We start from the raw sequence: 18,608 nt of genomic DNA on the forward strand, positions 1-18,608 counted from the left end.
CGGTTGAGCAGGAGGGTGGCGGCGCCCAGCCCCAAGAGGAGGCAGCAGAAGAGCGGGTACTGGCGGCAGGTCTCCCGCAGCGCCTCGGCGCCCCGCACGCGCTGCCGCAGCCGCTCGCGCGCCGCCCGCACCCACCCCATGGCGCCGCCGCCGCCTCCTCCCCAGCGCCGGGAGCTCCGGCAGCACCAGAGCGGGCGCGAGGGAGACGCCGGGGCGCGCCGCTTCCGGTCCGCGGGGCACGTGACCGCGGGCGCCGGCGTCACGCGGGCGGAGGCGCGGCGGCCGCCATGTTGTCGGAGGGGGGCAGCACTACGTGGCGGCGCCGGTGGGAGGCGGGCGAGGCACCCTGGGCCGGCGGGCGAAGAGCACGGTACAGCCTGGGGCGCAGGCAGCGCTCTCACCTCCTGGGCCGGGCGGCCCTGCCCCCCTCCCCCTTCCCGTCCCCCCGCGCCACAGCTGGGGGGGAGCAGTAACGGTCCGCCTGCGCGCAGCGGCAGCCGCGGGCCCGGGCGGAAGCGCCGCGGCCGGGCCCGGGGAAGGCGGGGGGGAGGGAAGGAACCGGGCCGGCCTTATCCCAGCACGGCGCTCTCCGGAGCCGCCGCGCAGGGGTGGCTCGGGGCGGGGGGAGGGAGGGGGTCGGGCAGGCCCGGCCGCGATGCCGCCGGAGGGGAGAGGGGGAGCGGAGCAGGACCGAGCCGCGCCGGAGCTGGGGGAAAAGCCTGCGGTGTGCGGGGGAATGCTTGGCGCCCGGCGACGTCCTTCAAGCAAAGCTCCTGTGACGTGCTTGGGTGGCATTTCAAGCCCTCCTGTGTAACATACTGTACTGAGCCCTGTAAATAGAAGAGCCCTGATGACAGAGTGCTTACATAAATACTTAGGTTCTGCACAACAGGGTCTGGCTCCGAGCAAGGAGAAACTGTTACGTCTGATTAAAACGCTCTGTATTTAGATGATGACCAAACTAAATCATTCAGTAACTGGGATACTGAAACTATGTAAGTATCTTCAAAAACTTAGTAACTATGTGTAAGGAAAAGGAACAGGAGAAGTAGAAGAGGGAAAACCCATCCTCCTTAGAATCTGAGCATATATAGACTAATTTAAGACTGATTCAAAATGTGTTAACATTTAGAATGTAGTTTATTGCTAGTGAGGATGATTTAAAGCTAAGTTCACTTTAACAAAAAAGCTTTCAGGTTCCATGTAAGTCATGAGCTTTAAAATTGCTTGAATGCTTTCAGCAGGTCTGTGTCTGGAAGCTCAAAGTTACGTTAATATCACACTATGGTTGTGGGAAGATTAGTTCAGGGTGCAAAATCTCTTAAACAACTTGTCCTGGGAAATATTATTTAGAGATAGAAACTTCTATATTACAAATATGAAAGAAAGCTGCTTAAATAGAACTGGATGCTTTTATTCAAGTTGTCTCAAGAAGTTGGTGTTGCTTTTTTATTTTCATTCCACTAGCCCCACACAGGCATACTTAGGCAAAGGATATGTAAGCACACATAAAATACTCCTGCTCAGAGTATTTAGAAAGCTAAAGCCAAAAATAACGTTCAGACACTTCTCTCATGTTTGTCATAGTATGCAAACACTTCCCTTGACCTCTAGAGCAGGTGAAATGCTGTAGTTTGACTTCAGTATGTTGACCTTTCCCAGAGAGCTTGGCAAAAGCCCATGGTAGGATTGAGTTTCTTTAAGAGTCTCTGCACAGTGTTACTTCATGTCATTCCTTGTGTTTTCTATTACAAAAATAAGGTGTATATAAAGAGCAAATTTCTGTAGTCTTTGTCCAGAGGAGATTAATTTTCCTTAGAAGACACACTGTTTACTACCTTCTTGCTTTATCCTCACCTCTACTGATTGTGATATTTAGTCATTTATTTTGCTATAATTTAATAAGGAATAGCTTTTTAAAAAAATCTGTAATTCTTAAAACACTTTATAAAGATATCACACCATCACGTATCTGTCAAACTATCATAGGAAATTACTTGCACAATAAACCAGTAGCAGGCAGGAATACAAGTCAAACCTCTGCTTTCATGTGTGTCCTGGGTAAAGGACATTGGGTAAAGTTGCTTTAAATTGCATCTTTACCTTAAAATGTTCACATTCACTTTTGGGGCTAATTGTACCTTATTATCTGAAAAGCTGTTTGATTACCATAAGTTTACAAAGTCAATTCTCTAGCAATAAGTATGAATTTATAACAGAAGGGGTGTGTGTGTGTGGGGGGGTGTCCTAGCATGGAAAATTTCTATGTTTCACTGTTCATTACATAACTGAAATATTTTAGCTTCATAACATTAAATTCAGTTTTCTTGTAATGTCTCCTCACCACCCCTAAATTACAATTATTTATAGCTGTAAGCTGTCTCAGCAGGTCTGTATACTTTTCTTACACTAGCTTTTCGGTTAGTCTGCTTATATAGTTTATATATCTGCTGGCCAGCCACAACAACCTGCTTTATCCCATCCTTCTCTGCCAGACAGCAGTGTTAGCATTGCAGATTTCCCTCTGTGACCCTTCCTTCTATGACTACTCAGATGGTTCATCTAGGCTAAAAGATATAGCTGAGGTTTGTTTTCCAACAACAACAACAACATAAAAAGGAAGAACAAAAGTGAGATATTGACAAGACCAAACTTTCAAAAATTACATAGAACTTTATGTGAGAAATGAGAGCTTTAACCATTCCCCAGCAATTGCAAGTCTGTCTGTCTTTGCAAAAGTTCTTGGAAAAGTTCTCGGAAAAGTTCTCTGGTTAACTGGGGAACTGAGAGGGAAAATGCGCATCTGGAGATGGGCTCTGAAGCTATACTGACAGGACTAAGTTATTCTGGAAAGCTAGAGGGTTTTTTTGATACTTAAAATGTAAAAGGATCTTTTGCTGATCATACCAGTGTTTTATTTTGGAGTCAGTTCTCTCTTATTTACTTATTTTTAAGGCAACCAAAGATGACGGTGTCTAGTATTTGAAACAAATATATCTGTAGATTTGGAACATGGCTTAAAACAAAGTTACATTTGTTGGCTGAATAATATAAATTAACACTGAAATTCTGTTCATCAAAACTGGGTTTCTTTAACCTGAAAGAAACTTGTTTGTTTTGTTTAATAAAGCAGGCAATGAATTGTAATGCACAGATTCTCACAGGCTGCTTGCACTGAATTTACTTTGCAGGATTGCTTTTGCTCACCAGTTACTCAAAAAAATTAGTCATAGTCCATAATATCTCCTTTTCAAAGCCTTACATACTTATCTTTCTTAAGGATACAGTTGTCCAGGCTAACTCATATAATGCAGTCCTTTAACCAATGAGGAATTAATTTTCCTTGTAAGTCATTCTCCACAACTGCCTGATCATTTTTGTGCATCTCTTCCAGAAATTTAAATCTGTCATATTCAGATCCCTTTAACTACAAATATTTAGCAGAAATTTTTCTTTAAAGTTAAACAACTATTTAGCAGATAGCTAAACTTAAATAAAAAAAATGAAATTGAATTTGGTGATTCAGATCCCAAGAAGATTAAGCATTAGTAGATACCTTAGACTTGAGCTTAACTCGTCAGTTAAAAACTTACAGAATAGTTACTGATTTTGCCCTGTGAATTCAGGGAGTTAATGTCTGAACAAAAAACATAAGGTAAAATTTTATATTTAATAGTGCTTCTTGATGTTTCTGTATTGAAGGAGCAGTCAAACTTCTGGGGAAAATACCAGTTGACCATTTTATATACATTTCTGTTTGTTGGTTTGCGTAGGATGATAGTTATTAGCATGTAAGTAAACAAAATGCTAGTTTTACTGTAATAAATGCAGCCATGTTCATTTGTCTCTGTTAATGAGTTAATAATCTGCTAATAATCAGAGGTAAATAGCATTTGAGAGCTATTTCCCAGTTATGCCTGCTCTCTGCACCACCCATACAGACGTGGGTTTGTCAGTTGTATGGAAACATGTGCTGCCATTGGTTGGTTTAGGTTCCCAAATTTGTTTCCAGGACCACCAGGTTATGGACCATACATTGAGCAACAATGGTGTAAGAATAAAGCCAATTGCATGAGGAAAGGATAACCTGGGGCCAAATGTACCTGCTGGATACAGTGACAGAGGCTTTGGATTCCTGGATGAAATCTCACACAAATTGCTCTTTAAAAAAATGGAGGGGTCAACTGCTCAAGAAGAGTAAGGAACAAAATGGCTGGAAGGAAAAGAGAAATTGTTAAACAACAACAAACCAAACCAAAAAAAGAAAAAATAATCACAACCTACACATGTCTAAAGATCATTGCTCTCCATAATTAGGAAAAAAATGAATTGCCAGCTACTGAAATTGCAGAGATTTAAGCTTTCTTTTTTAAGAAAGATTCAGTGGGCAATTGAAGTTGGAGGGGGGAGGCTAAGGGGTCTCAGTCACAATAGGCCACCCAAAATTCATCATTAGTTTCATCAAGAGTCTGTAAAATGCAAGAATCTGTAAAATAGATGACCTGAAAATACATACCAGGCTGCGTGTCTAAAGACTAAGTCATGAAATGACTGACTGGCATCTGGCAGAATTAAAATCTGCAGAAAGAAAAAGGCAAGGAGATTGTCCTGGATAGGAAATCCAAGTGAAAGAACTCACAGCAAGTGAGAGAATTTCCAGAGGGTCAGTTTACTGTGCCCGTCCAGACTGATGCTGGGGAAAGGAGAGAGAAACAAGGACACCGAGTAAATACTGAGCAGGTCAGAATTTCATCAGGACAAGCACAATTTGGGAAAACTTAAATCAGGAAGAAGAAAAAATGGCAATGTGCTAGAGGCAGTTTTTCCTTGAGAAGCTCTCACTCCTAAAGAAGAAAGCAAAAAGGTTCATAGCAATACTAATATATGCCAAACTTTCTCCAATAATTACATGAAAAGGATTATTCTGGACACTTTTTTAATACACTAAATTACAAGAATTGAGCTATAATTAGAGTTCAAAAGAAGTAGCTTGTCCTGTGGTAGATGGCAGTTTGTAGAACATTAAGCAGAAGGGCATAGAGGGGAGAGCTGCAGGATGAGCATGGAAGGAAAAGACAGTTTACAGACTATGGGAAATATAGAGGCCTGCAAAATAAAAGAACATCAAAGAAAATGCATAAAATAAAGGGAGGCACTAACTCCTACAAGAAACATTCTCCAATTTGTTGCTTGGGGATATCCTGAGAAGGAAATTAGGTATTTTTCCTGAACTGCAAGTTGCTTTTTGAACAGCCATGAGCATTTAATGTCCACAAAATCATGCAGAAGGGAGTTCTACTGCTTAATTACATTGTGTGAGTGAAGGTAGTTCTTTGAACATTCATGTGTTTTATTTAGAATTTTTTTCATTAAAAAGATGGTGAAAAATTATTCCCTACTCAGCACCATTGCTGCTTATGATTTTAATTAGACTGCTTTGTCCACCTGAGCAGGAATCTTCACTTGGGAAAAGAGCTCTAGTTAATTGTTCCTCCCGTGGGAGTACTTTTGTATCTTTGTCCACCTTTGTTCTCTTTGTCCTTTTCCAGCTCTACTGTATCCTCTGTTTTGTGTGGTAGGAAGAGGCTGCAGCAAACGGAACAAAACTGTTCAACAAAATAGCATGTGAAATGCTATTTATTAGTAGCACTGGTGACTTCGTAAGTTGTTCCCCAAATTGTTTTTTGGCCTAACTGAAGAAAGAATTCCCCTGAACTGAAGCGTTCAAATAGTCAGGAAGTTCTAATTGATGTGCAGTACTTGTCAAAAGTGGGAAAAAAACAAGTGCAACTAACAGTTGCTATTGTAAGCCAGCTACTACCACAGGAAGCTTTCTGCTAATACTATAATGTCTGTCATACCTAGTGATACTGGTCATGTAAACCCAGGTGTAGTGATGTGTATGTTTATTATGGGGACTGGCTGGTACCCTGACAGCTGTTGCTTTAGCTTCTGTAGATAAAACACTAAATGCCTTGCATGTTTTTGTCAGGTCAGAATTCCACAGAGGTATTTTTAGTTTGAACAATCAGTTTCTTGGACAACATGAAGTATTTAGAAGCATTATAGGGTAAAAATTAAACATCATTAATTATCACCTTCAGAAAATTATTTGATTACATGCTAGTTAAGTTTTTCATCAGCCACTTTACAGAAATTGTTACAGAACCAGCTGTATAACAGATATTGTTGTGCTTACTATTTGTTGACTGAAGATGTAGGCTAGGAATTTGACATTTTCCTGCATTTAAATGATGTACAAGAAAAAAAAAAAAAAAAGCATTTTCAGAACAGTTGAAGATAAAAACAATGAGACATAAATGATAAGTTTTCCTGGCAAAAACATGGAATACCTGAAAACAGCAAAATAATTCTGATTTATGGTCACAGACAAAATGATGCTATGAGAGAGCCTGAACAGAGGGTTATTCCTCATAAGGATGAATTTTGAAGCTTTTTGAAAACAACTTTTTGAAGGACATGGGCAACTTGTGGGTGTTACTTATTTTGTGGGGTAACTTGAGAACATATCTTATGATAAAGCTCCACAGTAAGAGGAATATGGCAGCTTTAATCAGAGAATTTAAAAAGTGGGGCTCAGTACCAAACTCTGCAAGGCCAGGCTTCTTTACAGCTCATAGTTGATCAATGTCATCTATTCTCTCCCAGACAGCTGCTATATAAGTTCCGAAAGGTACTCCAGACAAAACCATTTTTTGTTAAAAGTGTTGGCATATTTAATAGAAAAGTGGTACTATGACATATTACCACTTCACCTATTTAAGTAGCTAGTATTCTAGCTGGGAAAGACATTGGAGCTATTAAATTCTGAGATTATATGAGGGATTATTATTAACACTCATTATTATTCTGAAGCAAATCAGAAACTGATTTAGAAAGTGACTGAATGATTTGCTACTATATGAGCGACCAGGCTTCTTTGTTGTTTTACTGAAGTACAAGGGAACCTGTTTTAAATGCTAGGCATGCAGTTTCATCTCTCTCATAGATGCATAAACATTTTGAAATGTATACTAATAAATTGGCATTTTACTATGAAAATCAGCTTAGCATCTTTCATAACAAACCACAAGAAATGACATTTTGTTCTCCTCAAGAACCTGACAGTCCTCCAGGCTAGCCTCCAAAGTCTGAGATGTTCTCTGTAGGTCCAGTTTCTGACATTATTTCCCCAAGAGTTCTAAGTGAAGACTGACTGAGTTTTTTCAATTTCAGCAGATGCATCTATGATAGCTCATAACTCTACATATAGAATTGGGAGATCTAACATATACCTGAAATTGGGTTGCAAGCAGTTCAGATGCAAGAAGAAAGCAGCAATTTTTTTGCTTGGGAAAGTGTAATTTGCATCAGAAGCAATGCTATCAGAATGGAGAAGGGATGCTTTAATGTGATACAGACTCATAGGGGCTCGTAACCACTATTTGTATAGGAAGAGTAATAAATTCTCCACTGATCATACCATACAATTTGGATATGGTAAACTAAAGGATCAAGTGCTATCCTACCACCATATTGTGGTGTATTGTCTCCATCCAGTGTAGTTCTGGAATATGTTCTAGTCAGAAAACTTGGAATACCACTCAGTCACAATTCTGAAAAGCCTATGCATTTAGGGATTCTCCTGGATCACAATGGCGGGGACCAGTGCCCACCCCTTCTCCCTGCTCTTCATTTTTCCCTTCATTTGTTCATTAGATTGGGAGGATTAGTCAAGGTAGCTCTACATTAATGTCTCTCTTCTTCCCTGAAGCCCTAGGGCAATAGCTAAAAGCCAGCACAGAGAAAGGAGCAAAACAGAAGCCAAGGATTATCTGGAGAAACTGTTCTGGCAGTGGAGGGAAGACGTGAAATTAGTGCACTTAGTCCAAGATGTCTTAGTTCAGAATTGCTCACCTGAGTTTCACCAAGAATTCAGTACATGCACCAGTCTCCATTGGATCCTCACTCCCCTGTACTTCTAGTCAGCAACATTCCCATCTCCCACTGAGGCTTCAGGGATGCTACTCATCGTGCACCATGCTCACCTGCAGAGAAAATAACTTTTCCCCACTGAAAGTCGTCTGTGAAACCAACTTTCTTTGTCTTGTTTACCAGCACTCAGGATGCATGAAACCTTATTTATTCTTGATCATGTTTTATCTCAATAAGGAAAGACTATTCAGTTGAACTGAAATTTGGCAAACACATTCCAGATCAAGTTGCTGTCATCCGATTTTCTGCATTACCAGATTCCAAGCAGCCTTCCTTTTTCAACCTTTTCCCACCTTTTCACCTGATACAGGTTTTTGCATCTGAGAGCCTTAGAACAAAGTTGCTTTTGTTTCAATAAGTGTATTTTCTGGTATGAAAAAATTAGTACGTTCTATCCTAGACTTGAGGAAACCGAATATCCATCTTCAGACAATAAAGTGTGGCAATGTTCATACTGGTACTAACTCAAAACATTGCTTCCTATCTTTTGAGCTGCCTTCTAGACATCTTTTTTCCGAAGCATGCACTGATCTTTACAAGTACCTCCATTTCTGAACATGTGAAGACCACCTGCAGTGCAAAATATACCGTATTTGGGCTACCCACCCCATCAAGTCTTTCATGAAAATCCTGGTGCAGTCCTAAGAAAGAAACGACAGGCCACTTCTCAGGACGCTGGGCTCATAATAAGACACTTCTCCAGGAAGAAGCAACTATTACGGAGTCTTTTAACTAGGCTCCCTGGGTTTCAGCACAAACACAGAAGAACCCCACCTGATCGTGTTGTATTTATGAGCCCTTTGGTACTATCCTGAACTTGGAATCTGCAGGCCCAGTCCTGCCAGTTCCTGGCTGCAAAGAGGCTCCCGAGTTCACTCAGCTTAAGTGGGACACCTAATTGTTCTGTCATTTGGTTCCCTGGATTAAAAAGACTTTCAAATCAAGACTTCATATGCAGGCTTAGCTATGAATACTGCATTCCCTCACTCAATTAGGAGATACTGTCAGGCCCCATTAAAAACAGTCTTCCCAATACTTTTTTCTCATTGCCCTATTTTTGCCCACCCCTTGAGGGATTGAAAGGGCAGTGAGTGGCAAATGCATTTTGTAGCAATGAGATGGAAGAACTCCTTGCATGCATTGAAAAGTATTCAGTCTTTGGAGCCTGTATATCAGATATTCAGGACTGTCTCTTGCTTCCCTGGAGCTGAAGGTATTAGACTGCATCACTTCCAGATAGCAGATTTACAAATTGGAGCTGTACGATTTCACTCATCTCCCAGAACAGGGCATTTCAAATAACAGCACTAGGCAGAGTAATAGTTTTCTTACCTAGTTTTCTACTTTGTTGTATTTGAAACCATCTTCCTTTCAGGGGCACTTTATTTAAGGATTCCCTAGTTCTCTTGGATGCATTTCTGCTGCCTGCCCTTTCTGAACTTTCCACTAAGATAAAGTGGTCCTGATGATTATGGCAGCCAGGACAGAATTTTCTTACCTTTTAACAGGAAATCCAAGGACCCTGTCTCTGCTCTTGATTTGATGTTTGAATCTGGGGAAGATCCATTACCTGACAGCACCTTTCCCATCACACTGTGGCTGCTAGATAGTGTCTGGGATGGAGTTCCTGCCTTTTGCAGGAAAAGGACAGACAGATTAACAGCAGGAAAGATTCCGCCAAGCTGTAACACAGGTAAATGAAATTATTGCACTTTGTGGTCTGCTGAGAAAGTTGTTTCATTGGCTATTTTGCCTTTAACCCTAACCCATAAAGATCTTGACAGAAGCTTAGTTAAGGTACACCTGATGGGTCTTCTTGTGCCCATAGGTGGATGATTTCTCTTTCCAACTGTTCTATCACCTTAAGTCTTTTCAGGAGGCACACAAGGATATGTTTTCCATCAAGTTTCCCCAAGTATGGAATATTTGAGATTCTATTCATTCTAGGTCAACTTTTTCAATATAAGACAATGTATTCTCCCAGTATTCCTCTGAGGGGAAATCTTTCTGGTTGCCATCAGTGCTTAAAAAGAAAAAAGTATTTACAGGTATCTTACATATTTTCTTTTTCACAGGGACATTTTGTCCTCCTTCAAGATATGAGTCAAGACTACAAGCCTGTGTTCTTTTTTAAACTATTTTGAAGTAATGTTTTTTTTGGTCATCAAGTACAATTTTACTTTATTTGAGAAATCTAGTACTTCTCTACATCAATTTTTACATGTGGCTGAGGGGTAGAGGTTCCGCTGTCTCCAGAGATGATCACACTGGATAGTCGACTGTGTCAAGACCTGGTCTGAAGTTATCAACTGAGACCCATTACAGTGCACACTCCCCCAGGAGTCCAGCAACATTACAAATGTCCAAGTTTTCAATTCTATTTAAATTTTTGCATGTATTTTACCACTATGGATATATAAATACCATGATGTTGATTATCCAATATGGATTCAGCTAAGAATTCTGGAATTCTTTCAGGTAAGCTATGATGCATGTAGATTCTGCTTAGAAGCACTGTCCAAAAAGCAAACAAAACCCAAACAAAACCCACACTAGTTAAAAAAAAAAGTGTTACCTGACAGTAACTGGCGCTCTCTTCAGACACATTCATCTCCCTTGTCCCGTATCCAAGAATTCAAGACATTCTGAAGTCAAGAGGAACGGATGGGCATAGAACACATCCATTTAAGCCACATGTCCTTGCAAAGTGACACACATTTAAGTCCTCTCCTAAACCCCTTTAAGAGATGGTTTTCATTTTGGTTCCTCCCTCTCCCCGTACATGTATTTGTACTGGATATAGGAATTCTAAGATATGCTGAGTTGATGGCAGGTCATCTTTCTTCATAGAAAAAACAAAGAATTACCACATGAATCTCTTAAAATATGCTACTTAGTTACTGGGTTCTAACTTCACCCATCCATCTTACCTTAAAACCACGGTTGCTAAGCTAATGGTTCCTTCTATCTTAAACTGCATACAGAATGTGACCAGGAACATTACTTGATGTTTGCATCTTCATGTTCTGATGTACTTTTTCTCTAGTATGAGGATTACCACACCCAATTACTTTCCCTACTGACAAATCTATGTGGATACATCACAGCACTGTAGTAGAAACAGGTTGATTCAAAGGAATTTAGAAGTCTAACAGATGCTTAAAACACTTGATGATAAACTATCTACTGTTTTTTCTAAACAATACAAAGCAGGAGCTGATCATCATCTACCCTTATCAGAATTACTTCCCTAGCTATTCTTTACTTAAACTCCACACTGAAATTACATAAGCACTTGAACGTACTTCAGTACCCAATCAGCTGGTTTCACATAAGCCATTGCTGAAAGTGGTTTGAGCTAATCTCGCTGACCTTGTGACCGCTATCTGAACTCTCCCAGTGCAGTCTGTATCCATGTGATGAAAACACCTTAATGCACCTCAAAGTGCATTTACAGAGAGAGTCTTCACTTTTCCAAAGCGTAACGAGCAATGGTTTGTTCACAACAAATCCGTCTTCTCTTATCCCTTATTATTCAATGAGAACAGTGTTCTTGGGGAATGTTAGACTTGCAATGAACTGTGAAAGTTCACCTACTGCTATTTAAAAAATAAAACTCTACACTTCCTACCAGAAATCTGTATTAATTTTTCAATCTAGGAAAAGACTGACTACCTGAGAAAGAAGCAAGAATCAAGCTTGAAGCTTACTGACCAGTCAACACTTTGCAAGTATTCTTTTCTTGGATAGAAATGACCACCTAAATCACTCAGAACATCGGAAAAAAAAAAACCCCCAAATCCAAATGTTTTTCAGATTAGTATGCCATTAAAAAAAATGCAATGTATCATTTATCATGCGATTCCCACACTAAGATTGCTTCTATGCAAAACCAGGTTGCAAACCACACACACAAAAAAGGAAAAAACACATTTTTTAAATCAAATGGATTTAAGACCTTCCAGAGTCTTCCTAACTTTAACCAGAGATCTATCTCACTGGAGTTAACCTTGTATTGGAACTGTTTTTCAAGAAGCTTCTCAGATTATGCCCTAACCTTATGAAAACTTAATGGAGCAAAGCAGCACATATTACTCAACTACATTAAGCCAGTTTCCTTTGTATTCCCTGTTAAAGCTTAAAACAACCTGAAACTTGTGATACCCTCAGTATTTTCAGAGAAAAGCTGTGCCAGTTCACCTTTATATTCAAGTCTAGTCTTCTGTTCGCATAAAATCTGCAACATACTTTTTCACTTGCAAATTTTGCAAAATTTGAAGAAACGTACATGCTATAGTTTTCCTCAGAGCAGCTTTTAAGTATCACACTATTTAAAAGCATGTATAAGCCACCTACACTTGTACAGAAATGTTAATCTCAATAAAGTAGTCTAGTGGCACTGCCCTTTAACGTCAATGTTACAACTGTGCTTGCTAGTGAAAGTACTAATCATAAATACAAACTTCTTGTGAGAATCACTGCTGTCTTCTGCTAAAATATCAATTTAAGCATATATACAAAATACAAAGATTCTGATGACAACAGTGCATGCAGAAACAGGTTAGCCCCTCAGAAAAGCCATTTGCACTGGAAGAGTAACACTTCCTTGCATTATTTGATGAATCCCTTTGGCTAGGGTTTTGAACGGGAAAAGTCCGTTAGCAGCCACGTCAGTCTATGCAGGGAGTAGGTATGTGGTAGCTTAAATGCAGTAGTACTAAAGATTAAAATCACCTTCCAACTGTGATGCATCTATATTATGAAAAGTGGAATTTGTTTTTTTGGGGACTAGCTCTCACCAATGATTTATAATACACAGCTTTATGGACAGCAATGTTCAAGCTTGTAACCATAAAGCATGCTAAAATGACATTTAGAAAAAAATAAAAACTGCTAATGTAATAACGGGGTATCTATGAAATAGGCTTTGTTGAATTCTTATAGAGGAAGCTTTTTTTTTTTTAATCCCCAAATGGCTACATTTTGTAACTATTGTTTTTAAATAACCACTGCTAGTGACAGAATTAGGTGCATTCTTCATACCACTAAAGAGAGGGAAAAAAAATCTCAAAAGTGTTATTCAACATAGGAGTCCGATACTAGAAATGCTGCAACCGGTACCAGAAACTGAGTACCTGATTATCATCCAGGTCCTGACTCTTTCCATGACCAATTGTGTAATCCCTTTAATTACTCTGATTGCTAATCTGTCAGCAAAATAAAACAAAATACCAACTAAGTATCTATGAAGCATTTTTGAGATTTTTTTTTTTTTATTTAAAGTACTAAACAGATTAAACCCTATCAAGTTACACTCAGTTCACTTCATATTGAAGTGGACACAAAAAAGTTGAAGATTTAAAAACCTACAACCTTCCTGATTTTCCTCATGGCTGCAGATGAAGAGTCAATTAAACGGGATACTGAAGCTGGATTTTAGGCACTGGAAGTCATTTATGTGCTAGAATGTCTATTTTTACTTACAGTTGTCTTCTCTGAAGTCAAATGGCATAAGCAATTCTACTGGCTATATAGTAAAACTGAGAACGTACTTCATAACTTTCTTAATGCAAGGAAAATAAACAGTAGCATTCAAGGTCTGGTCTTCTACATGCTAGTGACCGAAACCAGAAAAATTAAAATGAGAAAAATAAAATTGTACAATAAAAACTTGAGGGCTGCTTTAGTTGGGGACTTGGTGGCAAAACAAATGAAGCTAAATATTTTGGCTCATAAATAAAGGAGGAGGGCATAACAGATCACAAATTAAACAGTATTGGAATATCAAAATTGAGGCATATAATTGAAGTCTAATGAATGTGCGAGGAAGCTCAGACAATGACCATATTAAATTATTTTCATACTGCAGGCAACTAGTGAGCCCATACTAGGATTTTGTCCCCAGTTCTCATTTTCTTAGGTACAGGAATATTTGTGGGCAATAGTATGTCACATTTACTCTATAAACAGAAGGAAACTTGATTTCTAATGCTGTTGGTTTTACCTGAATGACTGTCAGAAAATGAGTATTGGCTTTGGAGCAGACAGTAAGTTTTATGAGCACACAGGAATGAAACAATCCTTGGAGCCACATTATATTTTGTGACAAAACAACAGTTTAACTCTTCAAACACTCTAGTTGTATTTACTTACCTATCTACCATTACCATGGTTTCTACTCTGTCACAGATGTTATTTCAGATTTTTTTTTTTTTTGGTAGGCTTTTGCTATGTACCTGGAAGTCTGATAGTCTACAGAAGCTTTCACAAAGATAGCTTTAAATAGTGAATATAACCAAATGTTCCCAGATGAGTTCAGCTATGCAGCATCCACTTGAGAGCTGGCCATTTTAAAATGAGTAAGTTTGCAGAAAAGTCTACTAACCACTCATCTCTTGGCAAGAGAAAGGAATCATTACATGAAACTGTCACCCCTCTCCAAATTCCAAGCAAGCTAACGAGCTAGTCCTAGTGGCACTTTTCAACATACATATCTACTGTAATAATCAAGGTAAAGCAGCAAAAAAGACTCCTTCTACTGTAATAATCAAGGTAAAGCAGCAAAAAAGACTCCTTCATCTGTGGATTTTTTTTTTTAAGAAAAGTATAATTAAACACTTGCACAGTTCTGATCAGATGGCTGTGTGAAAACCGGTCTCCCAGAAAATAGTTTAACATCAGAGTTTCTAGGAAGCTTTATGTCTGTATGCATTACAATGCTGTAAAGTAACAATTAATAATTTATCCTTCTCCGCCCGCTATCCATACTAAGAATCAAGAAATCTTCAGCTAGACCTTCTTGCCTATTACCACATTTCATTTTAAACTGACAAACAGCCTTAGTGACAAAGTACAAGCTAGTGTTCCCTCTACCCAATTAACACAACCAGCTATTCCAGCAAAGGGACACAACGCGATGGCACTGGGGTGAATTCAGCAAGACACTCGGTGAAGATAGACTATTGAGCCTGTCATTGCCAGTCACAAAGTTAGGATTCACAGGCTTTAAGCTATGAACACAGACTCAAGCTCCAGCTTAGCTGATTTCAGTTCTCAGAACAATACACTGTAGAGTTTATTCATCTTCCTGATTACCTACTTTGAATACTTGCTACTCCATTTTAAACAATTAAATTTTTCCACTAAATTTTCACTAATGCAAGTGAGGAAATAACACTCCTATTTTCATGGAATGTATCAACTTGAGCGCATGCTATTTAAAAAAAAAAGGTTAAAATGTGTTTATGCCCTTGTCGAAAAGTCTCCTCTGACTGATTTACGGAAGCACCAACAGAACTGCCAGGCTGAACACAGGAAGCTTCTGTAAGAATTATCAAAAGCACAAGGAGAAAGAAGTTGCAGCCGTGAATAACATTTCTATCCTGAAATACTAAGCTTGGAATACTACCTTCAGAGGAAGCTAAGTTTATTTTAGATTTTATCACAGCCCCACCCCTGCCAGGAACAACTATTCCTTATTTTAGATTTTAGGACAAGACTTAGTTTAAGAGTTGTATGATGCAAAAATTCAAAAGTTGGTCTTAATATAGCTGTAATAGCCTTCCTCCAAACACTAAAACCAAAGACTTGAACTCTGGGTCATAACAATGCTTTTTTTTTTTTGGGGGGGGGGGGGGGGGGGGTCACGGTTTTATGTCCTGCATGAAATGCCATTAAACAACAAAAATGAATGTTAAAACAAAAGTATAATTTAAAAAGCTGTGTATTGGAGTGTTTATAAACCAGAAGTGTTAAGCAGCAGAAGTTCCCAATTTCTTATTAAATTCAACTAGTCTTCAAATTTAGGAATGCATTACAAACCAATGTGGAACTATGTCCTAGCTTACGCTCAATCCTTTGCAGGTATGTCAGCAGGGAAATCCTACTATGCAAATAATCACAGGCAGCATAATACATTTAGTCAACATTTGCCTTCAGCATGCCAAAAGAATTGTGCATTGTATGTTCATTTGTCACCAAAGCACTCCATAAGAGATGCATTATTGCTGTAAAACATTTCAAGTTTACCAACACCCAGTGCAACCAAACTGATGTTGTATATATGCACTTGCCCATTCTCATCAATATTTCCATACTTAATATTGAAGAGTTTTTTTCTTTACAAAACCAAATTTAAAGCTTTGAAAGTAACATTTTTTCATTTTTTTGTTTTTTCCCCCACAACATTAATCACCACATGCAATTTCGTTTTCTGATCAATTGCTAAAAAACTGCACCAATATCAGAACAGTGCAAATCATATTTAATTTTAAAAGTTATAATGGCTTGAGTTCATAATTAGAGGGAACACTGTCAAGATCTTGGTATTTTGCTCACTCACCATTGCTTGCAACCCATTAAAAACAAAGTTTCCTGTCAATTTTTGACATTTTTTTCCTACAGTCCCCCATGCTTTTTTTTTTTTTTTTTTTTTTAAACAGAGCTGAAATTAAGGATATTATCCACAATTTCAACACATGTAGTGCTTTAATATCAATGTTTTTATGCACTTCCATCAACAGCTGTAATTCCATAAATACATTCCCCCTCCCACCCCTCCCACCCCCCAATTTCCAGGCTAAGAACTCATCACTAGTACTTGTGATCCCACAAGCATTTTCTATTTTTAAGCAATGGAGAGGTTTCAAGAATAAGAAATCTGAGGACTTCCCCTCTCCTATGGCCCCCAGTTATTTCATTTTTCCTTTTATAACAAGTTCAAAATTGGTTTACACACCTTGACAGTGTTCCTTATAAAACCATATGACAGTAAAAGTGCCAGTAGGTATGGCAACCTCTTTGAAGGGAGCATTTAAACTCCTTGGCACTGGGAATGCCAGCACCAAGGATTACATTGAAATTCAAAATTATACTTAAGGCTACAATTAGCAAACCCACTTTCCATCAGCCTAATATCCTATCACTATATTTTAAAATTCAGAAGCTAATGCAACTGTATATTTTTATGCTCAAATCTGAGTAAAAAGGTACTTTTCTTTAGCAAGGGCAGTATATGATACTGTGGTAGCAAATGTCTCTTAAGCATTGACTACTCATTTCACCATCATTCACTTACTTTGTCTAAAGTTCAAAACTGGCAAGGCACATTTACATATTCCAATGAATACTTGACAATTTTAAATTACACTTCATGTCCCAGCTATCCCAGTAATTGACATACAACATACTAAAATGGTTTATTAAGATAACAAAAAAAAAATCATTAATGTGAAACATACAGGCTATTGGCAACCACTAGTCTAAAAATTATGTAAATACAAGTAAACATACTGAAATGTGTGCGATTCTAAGTTTTTAACCAGAAGATCTCTGTACTAACACACATTTATATTAATGACACATAAAAAAAATAAAAACTTTATTACAAAAATAAGTTACACTCGCCTCCAGCTTACAGTATAAAACAATTTTATTTGCAGGAATGCAAAATGATTGTTTGCCATGAGCATTTTCAACATATGACATGTCTAATTTTGTTAAAATTTGCATTTACTGGGGGAACTGGTGTGTATAAAACCTTAATTAGGTATAAGCTTCAATTTTCATTGTGGTGCCTATGGGTATGTAGTATAACTGCAGTATCCCTTTGGGGAGGGGGTTAAGGGAAGCTCTTTACGCCAAGTCCAAAGCAAGTCATAATTTTATCTATCTTTTACCTATATGAAGTTGGACTTGGCAAGGTTGTGGTTTTTTTGTTTGTTTGTTTTTTTTTAAGGGTGGTTCAATAGAGGATGCTTCACCACTGAACACTCACTGTCATCAAGGTGCTTTAGAAAATTAAAAACATAGCACAAATGATTGTACTCTACTCTACTCTACAGGTTATCATGATCTGCGTAAGAGAAATGGAAAGCTGATCAACATGTTTTTACAGTGATCAGCAATAAGAAATGCACTAATGAAAACATACCTTTTACCTAAAAAGCTAAACTACAGCCATATACTATTCTATGATTTATGAAAAACTTCAAAATATCCAAATGTCAGGCTTCACTGTACAGTTGTCAGTTTTAGTCTGACCTTTTATAAAGGGACACTGCAGTATTTAGTACAAGTTGCTGATGCACTTTTTTTGAACATCTGATGTCTTACAAAAGTAACATCTTGCTAAACTATTATACATCCAAATAACTACAATATCTGAAGAAGCAAGGCTGCTTTTTCAGCCACAAAATACGACAAAAGCAAGGCCTGTTATGATGGTCATGAGGAAGTCTTATTACAAAGCCTCTGGAACTAAAGGCAACTAAGAATGTTACATTTGGTATATTATAATCTTACCCTCATATCATATTAAACAAGCCTTGCTTTTATCTACAAAGATTTTCTATGTACAGTACAGACAGGGTATAGTTCAATCCTCTGCTACTGAGGTAGTTAACCAACCCTTTAAAAAAGGTTCTGAAAAGAACCACTATCTGGAATGCCTGACTAACCAGCTCTGATGATTACACCTGAAACTGCTGTATCTGAACACAATTCATAAGTGATTACTATATAGACAATCATGATTAACCTTCATGAGCAGAAATAAATTTAAGGATACCAATGATGGTATTCGTCTATGCCACTGCAATAAAAATTTAAATGCA

General features: G+C 38.5%; 2 protein-coding genes and 1 long non-coding RNA gene across 11 annotated transcripts in view; 1 reads left to right on the forward strand and 2 right to left on the reverse strand.

Annotated features, from left to right (window-relative positions):
* Positions 1–251, reverse strand: part of SNX14 (sorting nexin 14) — a 67,080-nt gene extending 66,829 nt beyond the window's left edge. For all 3 annotated transcript variants that reach the window (XM_064508745.1, XM_064508747.1, XM_064508744.1), the window contains exon 1: positions 1–251. In XM_064508745.1, coding sequence (XP_064364815.1) covers positions 1–140 — 140 coding nt within the window. In that variant the 5' untranslated portion in view covers positions 141–251.
* LOC112995836 (uncharacterized) lies at positions 238–16,427 on the forward strand. Of its 4 annotated transcripts, none has more exons than XR_010388277.1 (5): positions 238–370; positions 879–995; positions 9,504–9,688; positions 10,071–10,473; positions 11,656–16,427. It is a non-coding gene; the product is annotated as an uncharacterized LOC112995836 (long non-coding RNA). The 4 variants fall into 4 exon arrangements; XR_010388278.1 differs by having other exon boundaries at positions 893–995; XR_010388276.1 differs by lacking the exon at positions 238–370 and adding an exon at positions 4,013–5,660 and having other exon boundaries at positions 640–995.
* Positions 16,238–18,608, reverse strand: part of SYNCRIP (synaptotagmin binding cytoplasmic RNA interacting protein) — a 24,865-nt gene continuing 22,494 nt past the window's right edge. For all 4 annotated transcript variants that reach the window (XM_064508752.1, XM_064508751.1, XM_064508750.1 and 1 more), the window contains exon 12: positions 16,238–18,608. This exon is cut by the window's right edge. The gene's annotated coding sequence lies outside the window, so the exon portion shown is untranslated.

This window comes from Dromaius novaehollandiae, chromosome 3 (assembly GCF_036370855.1).
Source record: "Dromaius novaehollandiae isolate bDroNov1 chromosome 3, bDroNov1.hap1, whole genome shotgun sequence".
Classification (NCBI taxonomy): domain Eukaryota; kingdom Metazoa; phylum Chordata; class Aves; order Casuariiformes; family Dromaiidae; genus Dromaius; species Dromaius novaehollandiae.